Source organism: Diaporthe amygdali (genome assembly GCF_026229845.1).
Source record: "Diaporthe amygdali strain CAA958 chromosome Unknown NODE_22_length_803717_cov_65_427750, whole genome shotgun sequence".
Classification (NCBI taxonomy): Eukaryota; Fungi; Ascomycota; class Sordariomycetes; order Diaporthales; family Diaporthaceae; genus Diaporthe; species Diaporthe amygdali.
In genome coordinates this window covers 611,670-634,902 of record NW_026517042.1, presented here as the reverse complement: position 1 = coordinate 634,902, position 23,233 = coordinate 611,670, and the positions used below count along the sequence as shown (strand labels likewise).

General features: G+C 55.4%; 8 protein-coding genes across 8 annotated transcripts; 4 read left to right on the top strand and 4 right to left on the bottom strand.

The window, feature by feature from the left end:
* Positions 1-34: 34 nt before the first annotated feature.
* On the bottom strand, positions 35-1,308 carry J7T55_004673 (splicing factor 3b subunit 4; the record flags this gene model as incomplete). The annotated part of the gene is made up of 2 exons (XM_053130387.1): positions 35-1,211; positions 1,295-1,308. The coding sequence occupies 2 exons, from the start codon at positions 1,306-1,308 to the stop codon at positions 35-37; spliced, it is 1,191 nt and encodes a 396-aa protein (XP_052991600.1).
* Positions 1,309-1,939: 631 nt separating this feature from the next.
* On the top strand, positions 1,940-2,777 carry J7T55_004672 (Mitochondrial outer membrane translocase complex; the record flags this gene model as incomplete). The annotated part of the gene is made up of 6 exons (XM_053130386.1): positions 1,940-1,966; positions 2,026-2,072; positions 2,134-2,162; positions 2,235-2,258; positions 2,319-2,527; positions 2,619-2,777. 6 exons carry the CDS (start codon positions 1,940-1,942, stop codon positions 2,775-2,777), a joined length of 495 nt encoding a protein of 164 aa, XP_052991599.1.
* Positions 2,778-3,110: 333 nt separating this feature from the next.
* Positions 3,111-4,195, top strand: J7T55_004671 (mitochondrial folate carrier protein; the record flags this gene model as incomplete). Its single annotated transcript, XM_053130385.1, has 2 exons — positions 3,111-3,249; positions 3,309-4,195. 2 exons carry the CDS (start codon positions 3,111-3,113, stop codon positions 4,193-4,195), a joined length of 1,026 nt encoding a protein of 341 aa, XP_052991598.1.
* A 1,312-nt stretch (positions 4,196-5,507) lies between these two features.
* On the bottom strand, positions 5,508-8,288 carry J7T55_004670 (uncharacterized protein; the record flags this gene model as incomplete). The annotated part of the gene is made up of 2 exons (XM_053130384.1): positions 5,508-7,358; positions 7,410-8,288. 2 exons carry the CDS (start codon positions 8,286-8,288, stop codon positions 5,508-5,510), a joined length of 2,730 nt encoding a protein of 909 aa, XP_052991597.1.
* A 4,258-nt stretch (positions 8,289-12,546) lies between these two features.
* Positions 12,547-14,887, top strand: J7T55_004668 (uncharacterized protein; the record flags this gene model as incomplete). Its single annotated transcript, XM_053130383.1, has 4 exons — positions 12,547-12,922; positions 12,978-13,075; positions 13,129-14,555; positions 14,626-14,887. The coding sequence occupies 4 exons, from the start codon at positions 12,547-12,549 to the stop codon at positions 14,885-14,887; spliced, it is 2,163 nt and encodes a 720-aa protein (XP_052991596.1).
* Positions 14,888-16,178: 1,291 nt separating this feature from the next.
* J7T55_004667 (uncharacterized protein) lies at positions 16,179-18,774 on the bottom strand (the record flags this gene model as incomplete). Its single annotated transcript, XM_053130382.1, has 6 exons — positions 16,179-16,290; positions 16,512-17,731; positions 17,791-17,943; positions 18,003-18,280; positions 18,355-18,461; positions 18,572-18,774. The coding sequence occupies 6 exons, from the start codon at positions 18,772-18,774 to the stop codon at positions 16,179-16,181; spliced, it is 2,073 nt and encodes a 690-aa protein (XP_052991595.1).
* A 674-nt stretch (positions 18,775-19,448) lies between these two features.
* On the top strand, positions 19,449-20,922 carry J7T55_004666 (uncharacterized protein; the record flags this gene model as incomplete). The annotated part of the gene is made up of 2 exons (XM_053130381.1): positions 19,449-19,482; positions 19,547-20,922. 2 exons carry the CDS (start codon positions 19,449-19,451, stop codon positions 20,920-20,922), a joined length of 1,410 nt encoding a protein of 469 aa, XP_052991594.1.
* Positions 20,923-21,428: 506 nt separating this feature from the next.
* J7T55_004665 (uncharacterized protein) lies at positions 21,429-22,406 on the bottom strand (the record flags this gene model as incomplete). Its single annotated transcript, XM_053130380.1, has 1 exon — positions 21,429-22,406. The coding sequence occupies one exon, from the start codon at positions 22,404-22,406 to the stop codon at positions 21,429-21,431; it is 978 nt and encodes a 325-aa protein (XP_052991593.1).
* Between the last annotated feature and the right edge of the window lie 827 nt (positions 22,407-23,233).

Sequence of the window (23,233 nt, the reverse complement as noted above, 5' to 3'; positions counted from 1 at the left end):
ATGTCCACTGCCATCACTGTTCACACTTGTCATCTCAACGCCGACCGAACCCAGGCGGCGCCTGCCCGGGCGGTGGACCGCCGAACCCAGCAGGCGGAGGCATGAACCCAGGTGGCGGTGGTGGGGTGCCATTGGGGGCCCCAAATCCAGCAGGAGGGGCCACGCCGAAGCCAGGAGGACCACCGGCGCCTGGGGGCGCGCCGGGGCGGCCGGGATGGAAATCGCTGGCCATACCACCGAATCCGACAGACGGCACCGGCGGCCGGGCAGGCAGGCCGGGCACCGCAGGGGGCAGGTTGCTCGCGCCGCGCCCGAATCCTGGCGGCACCATGGGAGGTTGATGAGGCAGCCCGGCGTGGCCTGGGTCGAACCTGGGCGGCATGCCGGGACCGCCTGGCGCGGCAGCCGCGACAGGGGGTACAGGGGGCGCGAAGCCGCCGGGCATTCCCATGGGTGGCATGCCGGGCGATGGCGTTGGGCCTGGCGGGGGTACGGCGGGCGCGTCGGCGCCGTACGGGGTGACTGGAGTGGGCGGGGCTGCGCCGTTTGCTGCCGTGCCTGGGGCGGAGGAGGCGGCGGACATGAGGAAGGCGGGCGGCAGGGGCTGCTGCTCCGGGACGACGTTGTGCTTCTTGCCCTCCGCGGCGAGCTTCCGCTCGGCCTCGTCGCCGTGGCGCTCGCCCTTGCCGTCCTTCTTGTAGGCGTACTCGACGGTGATCTGCTTGCTGAGGAGGTACTGGCCGCTCATGGTCTCCCTGGCGGCGTCGGAAGCCTCGAAGGAGTCATAGGAGACGAAGCCGTAGCCCTTGGACAGGTTGTTCTGGTCGCGGATGACGGTGGGCGGGGCGACGAGGGTGCCGAACTGCGAGAAGGTGTCGAAGAGGATCTTCTCGTCGACCTGCTGGTCGAGGTTGTTGACGAACAGCTCGGCGCCGATGTCGGTTGGCTTCTGCTTGTCGGCGCTGGCCTTGTTGACGCGGATGGGCTTCTGGTGCAGGCGGATGCCGTTGAGCACCTTGGACGCGTAGTCGGCGCTCTCGGGCGTGTCGAACTCGACGAAGCCGTAGCCCTGGTGCGTGCGCGACACGCGGTCCATGGGCATGTGCACGTTGTAGACGGGGCCCATCTGCGTCATCAGCTCCCACAGGTTGCCCTCGCTGACGCGCTCGTCAAGGTTGCCCACGTAGACGGTGGCGTCCTTGTTCTGCTCCCTGCGGTTGGTCCAGTGTGTCAGCGAGCTCTGGTGTTGCGGGTCAAGGGGGGGGGGGGGGAATGGAGTTTGAAGGGTGCTCACCAGTGCTTGGCCATGGCGACGACCTGTCTGTAGTTCAATGGAGCTTCTGCCCAGTCTGCTGGTTGCTGGTTGCTGGTGGGTGTTGAGAGCTCTCAGAACCAGCTGGCGATCTTTTGGCGGTTACCTTGGCTGGGATTATTTTACTGTGTACTAATTTCAACTTGGATAGTACCCAAAGAGGCTAGCCTAGGACATCCCCAGACACCCTTTCGAGGTACATAGCAACACGCTCAGGATTGATGTTCCCTTTAAATGGAGACTATGTTTAACTTTCCAATAGCTCGAATTTATAACAAGCCATAGCTTTTTGATCCCATAGCTTTTCTTTTAAGCGGGTTGCTTCACAAAAGTGAGTGCTATAGACAAGTATTCATATCAGGAAGACCATGTTAGAATACCTAGTAAATGCAGTGGGCCGCCCCTAGCTCCCAAAACTTGGAGCTCCCTGGTCCAAGCTTCCACTGGGGGAATCTCATGCAGGCTCACTCATTCTCGTCCTGAGAATTCCATCCCCAGAATCGACGTCAATCATCAAATCTCATCCACAGCCGCCATCAAACTCACCCTGCAACGTGAAACGGACGGATACCGAACTCAGTCTTTCAATATCTTCAAGTTTGAGCTCATTATTCCAACGATTACAAGATGTTCACCCTGTCTGAGGAGTCCAAGGTATGTTGCGGCTGGTGATGATGAGGCATCAAGAGTAGGCGCTGACCAGGTCACAACAGGAGCGCATCGGCAAGCTCATCGACGTTGCCCGAGTTGCCATCCACTAGTATGTCGCATCAAGCCCCCCTGGAACTGTAAAGGAAGTGACAGTGCTAACGACGAGGCAGCGGCTACCTGCCCATGGTCCTTTACCTTGGTATGATCAGTTGAGAAGCACTGGGAGAGTGAAGAAGGCAGACTCTAATTCTGAATCAGGCTACACCCGAAGCGAGCCTCGACCCTCTCTGCACCGGTATGACGAACTAGATCCCAAGCTGATGACATCTTGGCCGATTATCTGACATGTTCATAGTCTGCTGTCCCCGCTCTCTTAAGCATGAGGCGAGACGGAAGTTCGGCTGGGCAGAAGATTTGAAAGTGTATCATACCGAGACGGTAGCTGGGGTGAATCGGCGCTCAATGCGAAGCTCAAGCGCAAGGCCCATGGCTTCAGCTCGTGGTGGACAATCTGCATCGTCCCTAAGGCATGGGAAATGGAAGGCATTGCGCGAGGCGGACATGGTATGAACCAAAACGGATGACGGGATTCCAACGAAACACAGGAATCTCGTCACTCGTCTGTATATTATTCTGACGAATGGATCACGACTAGACCACTCCATTGGAAACAAGAAGATACCAAGAGTTCTGGCAGCGAAGCCAGGGCATGTTGATCGGTGTATCTGCCCGTTGCGGCTCCTTTGACGTGTTCGTCTCGATTGCGGTCAAACTGAAGGATGAGACTGCAAACACTGAAGTGACCAAGCACTAGACTGTACAAGTATTTTATTCGCCATCTGAGGCCAACGCGTCTGTGATTCGAGCTCTGTTTTGGAGCCTGAGTTGCGCCTGCCTTTCCGTCCCGTCCCATCCTCCCCGGCCAGCGGCTTATCGGTCAAAAATTTGTTGATAAGCAACCTGGAGCTCGATACGTCACTCATTCACCATAACACAGCAACTCCATATTCGGCGAGCTCTTGACTAAGACTCTCTCTCCATTCAATTCTCACTCACCCCCAGATCTGCGTCACTTCACCACAAATCTTGCCGTGAAAGTGTGCACACTCGCCTGCGGGATGTCGCCCTGTCGGATACCCTTGCCATAATGGAGAAAAAGGATGGAGGTGACCAGGGCAAGCCCCAGGCCCCAGTGCCTGGCGTCGACTCCGTCGCGGGCCTCTCAGCAGGCATCGTGTCGACCTTGATTGTCCACCCTCTGGATCTCATCAAGACGCGCCTGCAGGGTGAGTACTCCTAGGATATACACACAAGCACCAAGCCCAGAGCTGACCATGTCTCTCAGTCAGCCTTCAGACCACGACTGGCTCAACAAAGTCCCGGCCGCTCTCTACCATGGACGTCGTCCGGAGCTTCAAGAAGTCCAAGAACCCGATCGCCGCCGCCTACCGCGGCCTGCCTATCAACCTGGTCGCCAACTCGGCGGGGTGGGCCTGCTTCTTCCACTTCAAGGCCATCTTCGAGGACGCCATCGCCGCCCAGAATGCGTACGGGCTCACCTCGGGCGACAAGCTGAGCGGGATGGGCTACTTCGTGGCCTCGGGGCTCGCGGGCATAGCGACCTCGTGCATCACCAACCCGCTCTGGCTGCTGCGGACGCGCATCACGTCGACCGACCGGTCCGTCGCCGAGGCGTACCCCAACATGCGCGTGGGCGCCGCTCGCGTCTACCAGGGCGAGGGCTGGAGGGGGTTCTACAAGGGGCTCGGTACTAGCCTCATCGGCACGTCCCACGGCGCCATCCAGTTCGCCATGTACGAGCCGCTGCGGAACGCCTACTTCACCTGGAAGGGCAAGCAGGCGCGCGAGGCCGGCCTAGGCGAGAAGGCCGCGGTGGACGAGAAGATGTCCAACGAGGCCACGCTCACCATCGCCACCGCCTCCAAGGTTATCGCCTCGGTGGCGACCTTCCCGCACCAGGTCGTTAGGAACCGCCTGCAGAACCAGTACGGCGCGAACCGCTACGGCGCCGGCATCTCGGGCGTCGTCAGGAACATGTGGCACGAGGGCGGGTTCAAGGTCTTCTATAGGGGCATCGTGCCTGGTGTGCTTAGGACGCTGCCGGCCACCTGTGTGACGTTTATCGTCGTCGAGCACGTTCGTTTCCACCTGCCGAGATGGATCAAAGAGAACGATGACGATGGTCATGATGGTGGTGTTTCTGGGAAATAAATCTTCCCCCAAAAAGGAGCAATGAGGTTGAATAGCCACAACACAGCTCACAACACATCAGATTACGCGATGAGGCATTCTTGTGAAGCGCTGGATGGATTGCGCCTGGATACGGGAGCAAATACAGATCAGGACGGACTGGAAACTGAAGGGGGGATAAAATGATGATACCCAATAGATCTAGCGTACTAGACGGCACGGCTCAGGCATAGGCATAGGCTCAGGCTCAGGCATGAGGCAAACGCATCTCCTCTCACGCATTCGAGGGCGATTATAGAGCACAGAAACGATTGTATAAGCGATTCTCTTCTTGCAGAGAACTCCAAAGGTCCTGGCTCAGCTCCAAATCCCCCATCAAAAACTCATCTAACTTCGTGAACGCCCTGTATCAAGGACCAGAGAAAACGTGCGACACCGAAATGAGACCCTCTATTGTGCTATTCTGACACATGAAGCGGAGGCGCCGCGGCGCTCCAGATAACTCCCGAACACGTTTTTCTTCACAATACATTCTGAAAGGTAAATCCCCGTCAAGTCATTATGATGTATCCTTAGCAACCCCGGAAGAAGAATCGTAGGACTCCGTGATAACTCCCGCGATGGAACCCATCCATCAACCGTTACAGCCCAGGTCGTCCAAGTTGCTTCATCGGCCAGAGTGAAACAACGCAAGAAGGTGACACCTGCATCAGATTGGATACATGGCTTTCCCGGAATACTGGATTGGCCAGCTTCCCCCTCTCCAAAGTTTTCGTGATAAATGCCGACATTCAACGAAGGTCCCCCCCTCCCCAACAGTGGCATGTACGTTTGAGATTGGCGCCTGAATTGCCGTGAAGGTCGTCCACTGGGGAGGTAATGCTCTCAGGAGGTGTCCCGGCAGAAGGGGAGTCCTCAGGAGTCCAGCACCACAGTATAGACCACCCAATCCCATATGTCATCGTCGTGGTACCCGCATGGGGGGGACTACACCTGATTCACCCGATTCCACCTTACTCTTCCCGGTGTCTTCCGTTCTCAGATGTTCATCGCCAAATGTTATTGCTCTCCTCAGTCAGGCCTCTTCCCATTCCCCTTTATTTGCCCCTCATTAGGATAAAAAGTCTCCGTCTGCGGTCTCTTACAGCGATCATCTTCACGAATACCTCAAGCTCCACAGACTCTTATAATAGACATAGAAAGAAAAGCCCAAAATGAGCCTCTGGACACAACTGTCCTCCGCTGCAACTTCGCTTTCCAGCCTCATCAAACTCTGGCCACAGCCATAAGGCACGAGCAACTTGGCTGCTGCCGTTATCACTCGGGTTCTTTCCTACCCAGAGCATGACCGCTGTCCCTCCCTCAGCAGCGCCCTCATCTGCGGCGGCAGAGGCGGCATAGGCGGCGGGTCCGTCGGCGGGCCCCCGATGGTACCCTGGCCCCTCCGCATGGACGACACCGACCCGGTCCTATTTCGCATCTGCTTCTGCATCAGGAGTTGCTGCTGTTGGTATTGGTTGCGCCCCCGCTCGCCGCCGCTCGTGCTGGGCCGGCTGCTGGAAATGGGAATGGACTGCCACTGCAGCGGAGGCGGGTGCAGGCCCGACATGCCCCTCCCCGGCACCTCGAGGAACTTGGGGCTGCCCGTGGGTGTCACGCCCGCCTCGGCCCACCGCGACGCTGTGTGGTAGTTTCGAGCAATGTCGCCCAGCGCGGAGTGTGCGGCGACCCTGCCGGCACCCTGGCGCGTGCCGCGCGATGGTGGTGTGCCGTAGTAGTGCCGCCGCTGGGACTGTGCCACGCCGGAGCTGGTGCTTGGCCGCTGCTGTTGTGGGGGTGGTGAGAAATTGTTTAGTCTCTCGAGACGCTCTTGCTCGTATTTCTGTCTGGCGGTGTGTTCGACTGCGGATGGGAGCCAAGATCTTGCTTGTGCCTCAGGACCCGGCCCCGAGTCCGGGTCGGCAGGGACACGGATTGCCTTTGGACTGGTACAGGTGGTGTCAGATTCATCCGGTACAGACACAGCGATACCAACTCCCATTGGATTCCCATCTATGAGCGGCTGTGTTTCAACCTCGCCACTGGAAGTTTCCTTGCGACTGATTTGGTTGCTGCGTGGCTCTTGCGTGCCGCTCTGCATGACGCCTTGGTCTGTCATCACGGTTTCCTGGATTGCAGGTGGCGCTTGTGCTGGGACCATGTTCTCGTTCTTGAGTGCAGGTGGCATGGCCGACAGTCTCGGGTCAGGAATCCAATCCTTGCCGAATTCATCAATTGGCTTTTCAAAGCGCTCCAATTCTACCAACGGCTGGAAGTCTCCGATGTTATATGGCGTCTCATCGATCGATACCCTCATGCGATGTTTCTGACCAGGAACCTTCATATGGCTGACGCTCTTTCTTGGCTTATGCTTGACGGGCGTGATCTGCGGCGCTTCTTCCATTATTCTCTTGCGCTGGGTCTCCCTCCGTGCTTTCACCATGTACCAGCTTCGCCAGCCATGAACACGTGCAGTGAACTTGTTTGCGATATTCGGATCATCAGTGCAGAAGAAGTGGACGAAGCTGGCAGAATCAGTAGACAAAGTGAACTTTTGCTGCAGTTTCAAAGCGTAGACGAATTTCTTGGGTGGCTTGAGGTTCTTCGTTACGGAACTAGCACTTTTTGTTCCACCTTGGCCCGCGGCCGATGTGGACTTGCTCATGAGCGTGTAGATGTCGTATTCGGTCAAGTGGCACAAAAACTGGGTGGACTTGTCACCATTTGCCTCTGCTTTCTTGGAGCAAAACATCTGCCCGTTATCAAGCAGCGTGATCCATCTTTTGCTCCACTTGCCAGGCCGCGAAGAGTGGTAAAGCTGTAGGACAAAGCCTTGTGGTGGTGCAATGGTTGTGGGTACTGATGAGATATCGAGGTCCTTGTCGTCATCAGAAGAGCTGGAGGGAATGATGAGCAACAAGTTCTGGGCGTCGTGGTCCCATGAATCCAGTACGTCGCGGATACGCTCATATCGCCGGAGGCGCCGTTCCAGGCCAAGCTGTGTGTAGCATTCATATACGAGACTAGCAGCTGTGTTGATATGCTGAGTGATAGATTCGGACGCTTGAAACAATATGTCCACCGGACTGCTTTCCTGTACAACGACGAGGTTTACAGTTACACCTCGGCAGCGGACAGTGACGCGCTGATGCTTCGTCAGCTCATGAAGTGCCATTTTACCGTAAAATACACTTACCCTCTCGTGAAAATGGTGTGCAGACATTGGGGACAGAGGAGGCGTCATCAGCTGGCCCTGGCCACCTTGCTCAAGAAACGCCCTAGGGGGAAGAGATGGATCCAAGCTGTGAGTGCGACTGATGTCCACTGAGGCGGTCGTTGATGATGTTGGCGAGAGAGTGGCAGCTTTCGAGTTTCTGGCCCTGTTGAAGAAATTGAATTTCTCCAACACAGGGCTTTTGGGCTTGAAGGCAGATGGGGAGAGCAACACCGGCGACTGCGTCGCTACCAGCTGTTGGTGAAGCCTTACGAGGTCCAATTTCTTCTGCTCAGCCAAAATTCGATCCGTCTCATCCTCAAGCTTGTCGGCCAATTTGTCAGATTCCTCTTTGCTCAGTATCCGCCTTTCCTGTGCCATCCATTTGTCGTCTTCTCGCTTCCATCGCTCCCTTTCCGAGTCGTAGCCCTCACAAACGGCCACGTCGGCTGTGATTGCGGTAGCCATGGATGGAGGGTCAGGCATAGGCGGAGAGGGAGCTGCTCTTGGCGAAAGCAATCTGTCAGGCTCCTCACATTGCACCTCTGTCCCGGAATCTGGAACTGTAATATTTTCCGGTTTCGTCGGCCGCGAAATGATGCTCTGCTGGTATTGTGAAAGAGGCAACGGTGGCACAGGCGGAACTGAGTAATGAGGTGTGAAAGGACGAACATCGGAGGTGTTAATCTGGCCCAGGGATTTGGAGCGTCTCTTGAAAGTTGACTTCAAGGGAGGGCTCGATTGCTCCGGTCGATCAAGCCTGTCATGGCCAAGCGCATTGTCGATGGCTGCTCGTGACTCGGAGACACTCTTGCCTCGCAAACTGCGGTACCGAGAAACATTTTGGGTCGTTGCGGACATCGTAAGGGCAGTCATCCCGATGGCTGTCACCATAGGCCCGGTGATAATAATATGGGGTAATTTCCAGCTTCCAGGCGTGGGTGGCTAGTGGTCGATCGTTTCCTCGGCTGGGCTTAGCCAACCAATATAACCTCAATCCCGTTGCAACCTCTTCTCTAACCAGCTCTTGCTCCGTGGTAAGCCTCGCCCGTATGTTGACTTTGGTGAAGATTTTAGCATTGAAAACAATTTGGTTGCAAAAGGTGATGGAGCTTCGAGAGCAACAAGTTCGGGAAAATGTCGAGGTTCGAGGGTGGCTAAGTGGGCGAAAATCCCCCCTTCGCGCTCACAGCATTCCTGCGCGGGTGCGATCATTGTGAACACCCGCGGTCGTGTTGGTATGCAACAGTACCAAAGTAGTAAGCACACAGCAATCTCCACCAGTGCAAGCGGCATTTTGCCGCAGCCGTCGCACAATTGCCACTGCTGGGCTTTAATGACCGTTGGAGGCATTCTCTCAAGGTCTCTGAGACCGCGTAATTTGGAGAAGCAAAAATGCCATTGGGCCGCGATCTGTCAGGGCGTGGTTTGTAATATCGGTGGCTTTTATGTGAGGCTTGAGTCTAGTGCACCGAATTCTGGCTACTGAACATATTCATATGTTGTTCTCTTCCCCATTGACGTGTAAGTTCACGCCAGAAGTCGGGGGTCGCGTCGAACTCTGCCAGATTTGAGGGCTCTTGTTCAAGTGTTTTGAGAGGAGTGGATTCCGGAGACCGTATGGCTACAACTTGCTTGAACCACGAAGTGATTTTTCTTTCAGATGTATTGGAAGTGGTGATGGGGTCTCATAAGACTCTCGTTCCACGTGAGGAGAGGAGGTAGAACGGTCTTTAGATGGCCTAGCGGATACGCACACAGGTGACCATTGTCTGAATGTGTTGTACCACTGAGGTCGAAGGCTGAACCCAGTGTCACGACTCAAGCCTTCTCTGCTCTCTCACTCGTCACATACGGCTGCCATTGTCCTGTCGCGCCCGCGGGGACGCTAGAGGTCGTCTTCGCCCTATCATCTTCTGAAGGCCCGGACTTCGCGTCTCCACCAGCCAGTGAAGTCCTGCGTTGAAACGTCGATCCCGATGTCCTTCAAAGCCCGCGTACTCAAGTGACAGTCAAACGGTCTCTGTACACTTGCATTGGGGTCATTGCCCTGAGTGTTTGGCTCAATGCCGTCAATGTTCAGGCCCATTATTTCGCCGAATAGCTCACAGATTTCGTACTTTGTGAACTTGTCCTCGCTCGAAAATTGCAGGATTTTGGGCAGGCCGACTCGTTCACTCTCGCCAGCGACAAGATATTTGGCAGCAATATCTTTGCATTGTTAGCTCGTGAACCCGACATTGTATCGAGGGCGAGGATCTCACCATGGCAGACCCTTCCCACATCTTCAGTGTTGGTTGGGTACCGCAGTGCCCAATGCTCCATCTGGACCTTCTCTCCTTTCTGTACCCTCCACACAACATCCATTAGGACGTTGACCGCACTCTCGTTCGGCATTTCAGCATTGCCGTATAAGACGGGTACTCTCAGTACTACACCCAGGCCATCCTTGCCGGCGGCCTTGAATTCTTGCAAGACCGCGTGCTCACCATCAAGTTTGGTTTGCCCATACAAATTGGTAGGGCCCGTGGCCGCATCTGCCTCGTAGGGAGCATCACCAGGCTTGCCGGAGAAAACATCTACCCAGCCTTCTGGTTAGTTCAAACTGCGAAACAAGTGTGCCTTGGAGTCTTGTCTCGCGGGTCTCGAGACAAGGACTCAAGAGCGCTCCAGCCCCTGAGACATGTCTTGACAGTCGAGCGAGGACCCGATTGGGGGGGGGGGGGTTGCGTACAGTCTGTGGATATGTAAATCAAGAAAATGTCACGTTCTGCACAAAGTTTGGCGAGATCACGAGTGGCCTCCACGTTGAGCTTGCGAGTGCCTTCGGGGTCCTTGTCGACTTTGTCCGGGAAGCGATTCGCGGCGCCTAGATGTGAGGAGTGTGTGAGCGTGCTGAAGGATGACGCGGACAATGCTCCGGTCAAAGCGACGATCACATACAGTGTACGACGACCTGGGGTCTACGTAGGCCACGTCAGTCAACTAGGCGCTGAGCGGGAAATTGGAGAGTGATGGTGTACCGGGAGTGATCTAGGGCTTTCTCTACTTCCTGAGCAGAGGCCAAATCGACTTTGAGGATTGTCGCGCCGTCTGCTCTGGAGAAACCCGTGCCTTTGGCCGTCCAGTCCTTTCTGGCGAAAACCCTTGAGACCTGGCGTCCCAAGAGACCGGTGGCCCCTGTGATCAGCGCGGTTTTCTCAGACATGTTGTTCTGTCTCGTGCAGTATCCTCTCTCACGAGCTTTGAGGTATGGGTTTGATGTTTTGTCGAAGACGGAAAGAAATAGGCGGGGCTGTGATGTCGTTCCTGCAGTATTAGAAACAACGGGTCCTTTTCCCACTTCCTTCCTCAACAACTCGCCAGCCACACATGCACAAGAACAGGGTTGCACAACACATCAAAAACGCGCGTCAACAAATGCTCATACAGCCTCAATTCGAGTCTCATCTAGCAGGTTTCTACCTTACTGGTTCACAACAAGAAGAAACTCAGGCTGTTCGAGCTCCTTAGGCAGGTACTTCCTTGCTTGAGCACCAGCTTGGTGAGGGTTAGGGCTGGGCTAAGCAGCAGGCGGATGGCTTCCGCAGCAAAGGCGTTCCAGAGGCTAAATTGTCTAATTAAGTCCTCGATGTCACGATAACGCCGTGTTATTCATCTGGATGCTTTTGAACTTGGACTCAGGGCGTCCCCACCACTCACATCTCCGGGCGGCACCAGATGTAGGCTTGAATGTATACTCATCTCTCTCCACGCCTGACGCGGTCGTATCGGAGTCTGTTGCGCGGTGTTGAAACACAAAATCACGTGGACAATGGCTATTTCGAAGTGCCATAACGCGCGAAAAGTAGTCATTTCGTTCCTCCCATCCATACCATTGGTAGAGGTGGCAATCATTTGAGAGAGACATAACACAGTTCTCACAGGCAGATATTCTGTAGACCACAAATTCCCGCCAAAAGGGGGCTCGTACTTGGACTGACCACCACTTCCTTGCCGACGCAGTAGGGCGTTGGGAAGTCACAAAGGTCCTGATAATAGCTCATGAGATGCGATGCTGAATGGATTTCCGAGTATCATTCAGAGGTTCTCTTGGCGGTTGTTTTCTGTAATGGAGCCTTGGGCTTGGAGAGTCGATACGATACGTATCTCTTGTTGATATTACAGCAAATAGTATGAAGGGAACGGATTGAGCTTTGGTTAGGCTATAGGGCTCTAACAGTAGCAAGTGGTCCCTGAATTCTATTCAGTCCGGTTGTGAAAAAGACGACAACCTCGCTCTAGAACGTTGCTGTATGGAGAATAAATTGATACTGACCTCCTTCCCACATGTTGATGCAGGGGTTGAGAATCTCGGGCACCATTCCTGATCAGGGGCCGCTGGGTGGGGAAGGCAGACCCCTGGAGCTCCAATGACATCCCTAACCCCTGTCTGTCGCAGCCCACCAAGAGCAGCTTGCAAGCTGCCAGCTCCCAACTAGTCCTGTCTACTACTGCTGTAGCCCACCTACCTACCTTGAACTGCGTGTGTGTGCGTGTGCCTTGTGGCTCACAATCACAACTACAACCGCAACTTGACACCCCTAATAACCTCACCCTCGAACCAACCCCTCCTCCCCGTACCCGAGGCTATTCGCCATTTTGTGTCCTAACCTGCCACCTCCCCTCCTTTTAGGATCCTGAGTCTTGCGACCTGCCTCTCTCTGTCTTTTCTCACTCTCTCCTGTGCCTCTGTGGCTGGGCTTTCGGCGCTTCGATCGCGTGTTCCTGTTCTGCGCTCCGCGCTCCTCGCCCTTGACCTCCCTCCTCATCCTCACCGCCGACGAGACAAGCTCGAGCCATTCCTTCCATCTTCCCTTCGTACCTGCCTCCGGGCTCCTCGACAGCTGGTGGTCAAGTCTCGGATACTGTGCTCGGCGATTAGACGCATTGCCCCGGCTAGACATTTGTGGCAGCAACGAGCTGCCAAGAAGGCTCGTCCCACCTCGAGGCACACGACCGTCCTCGTTGCGCGCCGTCAGGGCCCGTGTGTCGTCGCCGCTGGCCATTGTCACCAACACACTGCTCTACTGCCAATTGGTGACCACCGTACCAAACACTGCCACGACGTGCTGCAGACATGTCGTCTCTCAAAAGCGATGACTTCTTCATCTCCGGACTCGCCGCGTCGCACGACACCTCCCAGCTGAAGGGCAACATCGTCGCTGTTGATGCAACCTACTACCTACGCCTCCTTCTCGAACGCTCACATGAACCTCTGATTCCGGCTGTGGGAGGCCCGTTGGCCCTCGAGGATTGCATCGAGGTCGACCTGGACAAGTGGAAGGCCAACGAATGTGATCCCTTGTTCATCTTTGACGGATGTCCTGTGAAGGGTCAGGATGAGCTCTCGCTCGACCTCGGCCGGACCGCGAACAATGGCACCAATGCCGCGTGGGAGCTCTACAATAATGCTCAGGCTCAGCCTGCTGTGGAGACCTTTGGGCTGCATTCTGGTAAGGCAACCAACTGTTTACTGTTGTGTCAGGGCAGTATCTGATTCCTGTGTAGGAGCGTATCGTCTGGAGTCGTTCTATCCGACTCTCCAGGGCATATTGCGGAGGCGCGGTCTCCATTTCCTGGTACCGCCTTTCAAGGCTGTTGCGCAGGTAAACGCCTCCTAGACGACACTCATTCCGCAGCCTACGCTAACTATACATAGATTGCCTATTTCTCCAAGGTAGAGCAAATGTGTGGTGCAATCATGGGTCCCCGAGAGTTGCTCCTCTATCCCATTTCCGACGTCCTTATTCAAGCAATCGACTGGGACAGCAACAAGTTTTTGGCCGTGGACAAAGACACCCTGAAGCGCCACCTTAACATTGACGATTCAATCCTTGTCGACGCCCTTCTCATAACGGGGACTTCATTTCTGCCACCTTTCCCAGCCAAGACTCAACAGCAAGCTCCAAACACCGTCAGAGACGCAGTGAACATGCTAAGAACCAATGGCAAGCACGTGAAGCAGGTGTGCCAAGCTTTTGATGACATACTCAAGAGCCAACAGCCTGACTGGTTCGACAAATACTGCAAGGCGCGAATGATCGTTGACCACTTCATTTACATAGGGTTGAATGGGGCTGTGGAAGTCGAGGCCAAGGACACCTTGACAGAGGACTCCCATGAATACCTGGCCCTGCGTCTGCCTGAAGAGCTTCACCACTACCTCAGCACTGGCCTCGTCGGGCCTCGCTTACTCAGCTATATCACGCATAGCAAAATCACCATTATGCCAACCCTAGACGGTGTCGCGTCTAGCGAGTACCGACAGCTCGTCACTCAGACTTTGGTACCGCTGAGAGAGCAGGCACTCGGGCTTGTGGTACCAAGACTCAATCGCGGATTCCACTTCAAAGACATCGAAGTCAAGGATTGGTTTTCCGACCAGTCACGATCGACCATAATACGGAACGCCAACTTTCGCACCCCGAACCCAAAGGTCGATACTTGGAATATCGAAGAGAGTGCAATCAAGGCGGATTTCACGGCGTGGAGTCTCTCAGCTACGGCCTCAAAGGACCGAGCGGGACTTATCAACTTCGAAATCTCTGCCCTGAAGGAGCCTGGGTTTGCTAAGAAGACGATCGGAAAGCCAGGTAGCAAGCCTAAGGGAATAAACTCCCCACAACACATCATATCCACGGTCATATGGCGATTCTTGCACCTGCGGGAGTACGTCGACGATTCGCACGAGCTCACATCTTGGGGCAAGGCTTTGGCCACGGCTCTTTCCGAGCTTGAAACGACGGTCAAGAAATACCCGAAGGTCACTGGGCTGCAAGAGGCTGTCCTTCTGGCATTTGAACTCATCAGACTCGGTCAGCTCAATGCCAAGCCGCGTCAAGACGAGGGCGAAGTTGACGCGTCTCTGCTTCTTCTCAGTCGCTCCGCTGTACTTTTAAAACTCAGGCACGAAGCTATCGGCTACACAGGACCTCTTCGCAAAGACATGCTCTCATTTGCCTCGCAGGTGTCAGCTGTCCGCGAGGCGGACCGGGACCTGGTGGAGGCTATTCTAGTACAGATGTTTTTGAACAACCAGACCGAGAGAATGCGAGAGCCTAATGAATACTGGGACATCGGCGATGCGTAAGTACAATCTCGGTCCCTCGACCACAGACTCGATAAACGTGAGCCTTACTGATCCGATGACTTGCAGGCTTCCATTCGTCAACAGAAACTATAACGCCGCGATGGGCGTCGCCATCAGGACTTACCTCGAGATGGATTCTGACGAGCACCGCGATCTCGACAGGTTCGCGAGTCTCTACTTCCCGAAGGCCGTTTCTATCCGAGAAGACGTCGAAGTCTTCTGCGGGTTTTTCAAGGCGCTGGTCACGGGCATCAAGACCTTGGAGCAGCAGGTTACGAAGGACGTCTGGGTCAAGGCTCAGGAGTATCTCGAGTCTCGGACACAATAGACTAGTGAACCACTGGCTGCCATTGGCTGCCCAGTAGTGAGAAACCTGGTGATATGCATACCAGAGATGTGTGTTTAACAGGTTGCTACTATTGAAAAGGTTTCCTCGAGTACCAGTATGCGTACCATTATCGACGGCTGAGAAGTCAGAGCGGGGGATGAGAAGACGAATAGGGCATGTACATGTTGGTGTGACTTGCCGGAATCAAACGGTACCTCGCAGCGACATCGAACCTGGCCCCTGAGATAGGTGAAAAGTGGTGCAGGATATATCTTGAGTGCTGTCCAGCCGTGGACATGGATTAAGCCGACAGGGTGAGAAGCCTAGCTGATGTATATTCCACCCAGTAGCCGGTGGCTGGCTCTATACCATAAGACGAAGGGCAAGTGAAAAGGTGTCGTCCTATAATCTACCAGAGGGCCTGGGTCCGACTAGGGTAGGATCCAAGAGAGAAAAAGGATTAAAAAATATATCAAGAGCCAAAAAAGTAATTCTTAAATTGCTGTGCGTGTCATCCCGAATGCACACGGCTGCTGGGGAATTGACCCTGTCGACTGATAGGGCAGCTCGCACGGAAGTTGCGCACCGCACCCCTTCGCTTGCCACTGGTCATGCTCAAGCAGCAGCAGGTACTCAGTGACTTGAGTTTCGAGCAAGGCGCCGATGCAATTGAGGTAGATATTAGAAACCTTCAACTCGGGTGAGATCACGAAGCAATCCATCCACACACGGCCAGCGTTCTGTCTAGCTTGTTGCACGACACATGCAACCCGGTGCTATTTATATGAGGCTATGACGTGGATTGAAGGTTGTCACGCAGCGCGATCTCCAAGTTCAGTGAGGACATTCTCTGACACGGGGAAGGACCTCCAGAGTCGAAAGTGTGAAGGCCGAAATGAGGGCGCCTGAGGGAAGCATCCTTTCTCTATCACGACACAACACGCTGCAACATGTGCTCGAGAACCTGACGGAGTGGCACATTGACAGGCGCGTAGCAATCAGCATGTTCAGGTAGATCAAAGGAACACTCTGAAGCGCATTCCGCTATCATTGTTGCTTGCCTCGCAAGGCTTCAGCCATACCACTTCAGCTGACCAGCCGAGGAACCACTTCACTCATGCGGTTTCCACCCTCACCAAAAAGCTAAACGCCGATAATAATCGTACTGGGTATCACAGAAGCTACAACAGAATACAGACACCGGCCGCGCAGGTTCCTTCAACTCTTATGGCGGTGCCCTCGCACTTGCAACAGTTCTCGCAAATATCGTCAAACTCTCATCACCGTCGCACTAGACGATCAGCTTTCTTTTGATGGGCTGTGGGGCAGAAATCCCATCAACATGTCTCTGCTCCTTCTTGTTTGCCTCTTCCCCCTTTTTGCGTATTTTTTCGAGGAGATGACTGTGGGCAGAAATGTCAGTAAGTGGTTGTAATCCGGTGGATGCTGAGACTTAGATAAGAAAAACACTGCACAAGTTGAGCTCGCAACAGAAAAAAAGACAGAATTTCCGCGGACAAGCAGAGTTTCTGCATTCAGCTGCGTAGCTTTGAGTTGTATCACAGTGATTTACCGTGCTTTAATGATAGGACAGGGAAAGAGAGGGGGGGGGGACCAAGCGTACTTGATAGGCATGTGACCACGAGTTCCCTCTGAGAGTGCGAGGTTCATCTTCTCGACTTGAGCCATGTGGTACTGGAAGTGCTTCGCAATAAGATCCTTGCCCTCCGGTTCCTCGGCCGAGCGGACGATGTAATTGCAGCCATCCTCCTCACACCTCCAGGTTCCATTAGGGCCGCTGGGTGACATGCTAGGTATTTTCTCGTGGCGGACAACGAGACGAGCTATCTCCATAGGAGGAGCCGGTGTTGGTGTAGCGAGCGCTGCATCTGAACCCATTGCAACATCGGCAGCTTCACCGGTGTCATCAGCGTCCGAGTCCAAGTCTGAGTCCGAGTCCGAGTCTGAGTCCTCCTCATTTTCCTCTTCTAGGTCCTGTGATGTCCGTGCCGCTTTACGGGCTCTTTCATCGTCGTCGTCGCTATGGTAAGTTGCAGGTCTTTTAGCACCAGTCCCGGGTCTTAAAACTGCGGGCCGGGGCGTCGGTGGCCATCGCTTGCCAGCTCCTCGAGGAACAATCTCGGGTTCCTTGGCCTCCTTGCCCTTTGAAACGGACTTGTCCTTTCGTTTGCGTCTTTTACACTGGTCTGGAATTTGGTCCTTAGTGAGGAGCTTGGGCTCCCAGGGCTGGTCGACAACACTTGTCAGCCAACCCCAGAAAGGACTTGAGTTCCATTTCTGTGGCAACTGCTCGAGAAGGGGCCTAGAATAAAAGTGTGTAATTTCCCTTGCTGCGCTGTACTGCTTGATGGTGCACCTCATATACATGTCGGTGTGAAGTTTGCCATCCCGGATGGTCTGCGGATCACCCCCATGTGCCTCTAAGATCTCTTCCAGTATCTCCAGAAGGAACTTGACAGGGTCCTGAGGTTGGGTCGGAGCAGGCGAGCTTTGATCCCCAGGGGTTGGGCCAGAGGGCACCGATGACTGAGCAGACCGCCAGGAAGGTATAACAGGTGGAGGAATATAGGTTTCGGACCGACGCGGTGGAGCTGGTTGAACATCCTCCATCCCTATGTCCTCTTCTGCGCTTTGTCTGCTCGCGCGAGACTTGCTTCTCCTAGTCCGGTCAGTCACCACAGACTGGCGCTGCGGCGAATCATGTGCGCTATCGTTTGACTCCTCTTTCAAATCTGCGGGATCGGCTGCTGGCGGCTCTGCGGGCGCAGGCGCAGGCGCAGCAGGACCTTTTTTCTTAGCTTCGTCCAGCTTCTGAACAAGGCTCTAGAAACATGAGTTAGTATACCATTCCGACGAGTTGCCCTTCCAAGATATGGTCATACCTCATTCTCTTCCGTCAACCACTTCCGGAAGGTTGTCGTCTTCCATTTGAAATCGTTCTCTTGGTCGAAATGAGCCAGAAGGAAGGGTGCGTGCTTTTGACATCGACTTTCAACTTCGTCATGAGTGGCGCCGTCTCCGATTGCGACCGAGTACTTTTGTGCAATCAGCTTTTGAAAAGGGAAGGGGGCTGGGAAGAAATGGTCCTGCCTACCTTAAAGAGCACCTTTTCGATCGGCGTCTGTAACGCTTTGTATCTTTTGGCCTTGACAAAGTTCCGTTCCAGAGAATCATATGCGTCTATGATTTTGTAGTAGAGCGTGATGCCCTCACACATGTGTTCGTACATTTCTTTGTACATCCGCGCTGGATTGATCTCATACCAACCAGCCTTTCCCGACGCCCAGACCGCAGGCCACGGGCCATATCCAATAGAATAGCCCTCGCACACAGGAATTTCGATGTAGGCAGTATTTTGGGAAGGATTGCGCACTGAGAGAACAATTTGTCAGCAAGGAGCACCTTGGTGGTGACGATACAACCACGAGTGGAAAGGAGCAATTTACAAAGAAGCCTGTGCTCGTCCTCGACCTCGACCTTCCCACGGACGATGCAGGGACCCTCCAGATTAACGTTGCAAACGTTGGCAACGGTCATCTTGCTACCGGGACCTCTGCGAAATATGACGGCATCGTCTAAGACGAAAGTGGGCCAGTCGTTGATTGACGGGGCCGCCTTCAAAAAAGACGACTCAGGAATGTATTTGATTTTGCCTAGTTTGACGGATTCGACGGTCGAGTCGGAACCTCTTCGCGGACGACCAGGAGGGCGGCCAGGACCGCGATGACGCCCAGAGCCTCGCGAATTCCCAGTTGAGCTTCCAGTCTGCCTTGCGCCCACCCTTCCTGGTGGCCTTCCTCGAGGTCTTGCTGGTCTGCCCCCAGCCATGGCGAGATATGAGCCGGGGGAATGGTTGGTGTCTTCAAGGTGGCGATGACAGAAGTGACAACTACTTATCGACGAGGGTCATAGGCCACCTGAGTCGCATGTGCCCCAAGATTCCAAGCATAAGTTATGAAAGAGGTCTTGAGAGGTGAGCAGGGTGGAAAGGTCAAGAAGAGGGGATGTCAGTCGAGGCCTTGAAGGTGTTGGAGTGGGTGGAAACGCGACTGCAGGTGCTCTTGCGCCGGCACCAACGCGACTGAAGTGTGGAGGCGTAGAGTGATCGGCGGGTATCCAGTACCCTGCAGTAAGCTCCAAATTGGCCCTACGCTACGTCACTTGTACTTGCTTTCAGGGTCGGCAGGGATGACATCCCTGCCCACGGGTGCTAATCGATATCGATAAGCGCTTCCTACTCAATCGAGCTGCAGTCGCAGAAAATCGCCGAAGGGCAAAAAATAACCGACCCGGCTGTTGCTCTTCCCACGTTCTATTGTTGTCCTGCAGTAGAATGGCCCAGTCTGCAGCCACTTGACGAGAGCCACCCCCAATCCTACCAATAGGCTACCAGTGTGCTCATTTAAATGCGTTGATCTCGCCTTTAGAGCTCAGGCGCCTGTCCTTTAGTTTTCTGGCCCACACTGCATTTCTGTCTGTCACATCGACGTAGCCCTACAAGCTCAAGCCCAGCTTTATGCGAGCTCTGCGGCCGTTCAAGATGGCGGCAGAACATGCGCTCGATGGCATCTTTGGTATGTTGCAGCCACTAATTGAATCAAGTGGTGACATTGAGCTGCTCCTGACTATCTTCTCCAGCCATCAACAAGCCGTACGGCATGAGCTCCGCCCAGGTCATCCGCGACTGCAAGACATACTTCAACCCCTCCAATGTGTTCAAGTCAATGCTCGAGCAAGAAAAGGCCGCCCGCCAGAAGGAATCAAACTTCCAGCAGAACCGCCGCCGCAAGGTCAAGCGGGCCATTGAGGTGAAAATGGGACACGGCGGTACTTTGGACCCTATGGCCACCGGCGTCCTCATCCTGGGCGTTGGCAAAGGCACCAAGTCCCTCTCCAACTTTCTTGGCTGCACAAAGACCTACGAGACAGTTGTCGTTTTCGGTGCCTCGTCCGACTCCTACGATCGATGCGGCCACCTGCTTAAGAAGCGACCATACGACCACATTACCAAAGAGAAGGTCTTGGAGGCACTGGAAAACTTCCGAGGAACCTATCAGCAGATGCCACCCCTCTTCTCCGCACTCAAAATGGAGGGCAAACCACTATACGAGTATGCGCGCGAGGGAAAGCCTATCCCGCGGGAGATACAGACGAGAGAGGTCACTGTCACGGAGTTGGAGTTGCTGGAGTACTACGAGCCTGGAACACACACCCACTACTGGCCAACGGCCGAGGCCACCGCGGCGGAGAAGCAATATGCAGAGCAACTGTGGCGCGTAGAGAGGGACCAGGCAGCGGGCAAGACGATGACGCCCGAACAGGAGGAGGCCGACACTCAAGCGCTGGCGGAACACGAGGACCTGAAGCGCAAGTTTGAAGAGAGGCAGGATGACCTGGTCAAAGAGCGGCAGTCCAAGAAACAAAAGAAGGCCAGTACCCAACCTCAGACCCCAACCGCCGCGGCCAGCGCAGCCGAGCCAACATCACCAGTCATGTCCGGCGCGCTGGGGGAGCTCCCACCCAAGGGCAGGGGATCCGACCTGGTTCCACCCGTTCAGGAAGGTACAGCCCCTCCGTGGGAAGACAAAGGACCTCCGGCCGTCAAGGTACGCATGACAGCCACGTCGGGCTTCTACGTGCGGTCGCTGGCCCACGACCTGGGCGAGAAGCTGGACTCGGCTGGGTTGATGACGGAGCTGGTGCGCAACAGGCAAGGCGACTTCGTGCTCGGGGGGGCCAACTGCCTGGAGTACGAGGACCTCGCCAAGGGGGAGGATGTCTGGGGCCCTCAGGTTGCGGGCATGCTGAGCCGGTGGAATCAGCCTGGGGGTATCAATGGTGGCGAGAGCGCGGCACAGGAGAAGGTCAAGGTGGAAGAGAAGCTGGCAGAGGGCCCCAGCCCTCAGCGCGAGGGCACACCCCAGCAGGCAGGAAGCCCAAAGAAAACTGATACCCCAAAACGACGGTCAGCCAGCCCGAAACGAGAGAGGAGCAGCAGTCCGAGAAAAAGCTGAGAGGGTGTAGACAACCGCAGGTCTTGTTCTCGGGCAGTGAGAGCAGTGGGCGGTCCCTAACGGTTGATCACCCGCAGTCTGGCAGAAGCATACCATGTCTTGTCACTAACATTACCGTTGGGTGTTCAATGGTTCTTTGCACCATGATTTACGGTCGATATTGTGGTGAATCGTTGAATACCAGAAGGGCAGACGTGTCACCAAGCCATTGTCTCACAACTAAGAACCAGTGTATCAAACCAACCCATCATCTCTGAATTTGAAAATTAATTATGTGATGAAGCGATCATCTGTCAGAATTTCTGCGTGGCATCGCCGCATTATTACCAATCTAGCCGTATCCGTGACCATTCCACCCACATCAGGGCTTATACCAATCTCTCCCTGATTCCTGCTTTAATTCAATGCAAACGTCATGCCAGTCGTGGTATCATAGCGACAGAACAAAGAAGAAAGAAAATCACACCCTCCCAAATAAATAAAAACCTCCGACCTAGAGGGGGTCCTCAAGCACTAACCCTCTTCTCGGCCTCGCTCCTGGTCCCATCGAGCAGCGCGCGCGCCCTCTCGATCCGTCCCATGGCCTGCTCGAGCCGCTCGAGGCGCCTCTTCTTCTCGCCCTCGCGGCGCTCCAGCTCGCCGACGCGCTCCTCGAGGCGCGCGCGCGCCCGCCGCTCCGTCGCCACCATCTCGTTGGCCTGCTCGAACAGCGTCACGCTCAGGTCCTCGATCTCCTTGCTCGAGTCGTTGAGCTTGCCCTCCGCCGCCAGCCGCAGCTGCTGCTCGCGCGTCAGCGCCTCGAGGAGGTCGTCGCTCGACGGGGCCGGGCTGTGGCCCGGCGTCCACGTAACCTTTCCGCCCGACAGGGAGAGTGTCAACGGCCCTCCGCCCGGCGTCCGTGGCGGTACTAGTGATGATGTGCTGCGGCTGCTCTGGTGGCCTGGACTGGGGGCCGGGCTGCCGCCGGGAAGCAGCGACGACGTGCTGAGGGAGCTCTGGTGGCCGCTGGGCTGCTGGGCCTTGAGGTTCGGCGTCGACTTCCGGGACAGGTACGCGGATATCCTGCTGCTCGCGGCGGAGGCGAAGCTGGTGACGGCGGCGCTGGGGCTGCCGAGGCTGCTGGTGGTGTTTGTCGGGGATGAGGGCGTCTCGCGCAGGGTCGGGGTCTGGGGCCGCGTCGAGGCGGTGACGGCGCTGGCGCTGTTGTTCCGCTTGTTGAGCTCGCTCTTGAGCTTTCCCAGCTCATCCTCGTAGTCGGCCCAGCGGTCGACCGCAGCAGTGGCTTTCTGGTTCAGGAGGCGGACTTGGGCTTGCAGGTCTTCGATTTGCTTCTGGGCGGCGGTGAGGGCGCCATGGGCGTCGCTGGAAAGGTCCTTTGGGATGAAGGATAGGGAGAGGTCATTCCCACAGCTGGGACAGCAGGGGATCGTGCTGAGTCTTGGTTGCGGCAGGGCAGGCATCGTCAAGGTCATTGTTGAGGACATTTTCGATGTGCTGCAGACGGTGGTCTAGATTGACGGAGGGTTGAGGGGGTCACGGAGGTCGATTGATCGGGTTGATAAATTGAGTCGATTGACGATGGCGAGCGAGTGCGAGAGCGAGGCCTCTTGTCTTTTTCTCGACTTGTCGGACGCCTCGCCTCGCCTGGCTGGCTGGCTGGCTGGCTGGCTGTGTTGTCAAGAAGTCCTCGTGACGGTGGATTGTCCGTCTAGTCTTGGTGGCTGGGGAACGGGGACTGGGAACTGGGAACTGGGGATTGGGGAATCGGCTAGCGTTGGTGTCGGTCTTGTTGCCGTGCTCAGTTGGTCGATTGCATCACCGCCAATTGCCTTCTGGTCGTCGCAACGACTTGGCCGTGGATGAATAGTGCTCTTGTTTGAAAAGCGAAAATAAAACCCGGAGACCCGTTGGCCTGACCGTTGGGCAGGGGCTTTTCTTTTTTTATGATTCATTTGTTGATGCCCGGTGCCATGCGACATTGGCACATGGGGCAAGGGAGCATCAGCAGCAGGGAGGCGGGAGCCGACAGGGAGCCGACAGGGCCCCGACAGGGCCTTGGAATAAAGTTGTCGTCGTCTGCTGCGGCTGCGGCTCGGTGGCGGGAGTCGTTAGCCTCCTGTGCCATGCCTGTGCTATGCCTAAGCCCTCGCCAAGCTGCCCTCACTGCGCCCCGCCTTTTACGGTTTGGGCCCTGAAACTGCCGGGGAGTCCCTGCGCGTCTGCTAAATCGGGCCACATCGGTCGCATGTCACTCAATTGATGACAGCTGCGCAACGTCCAAAACACTGCAGAGATAAAAGGGCTCCCTGTC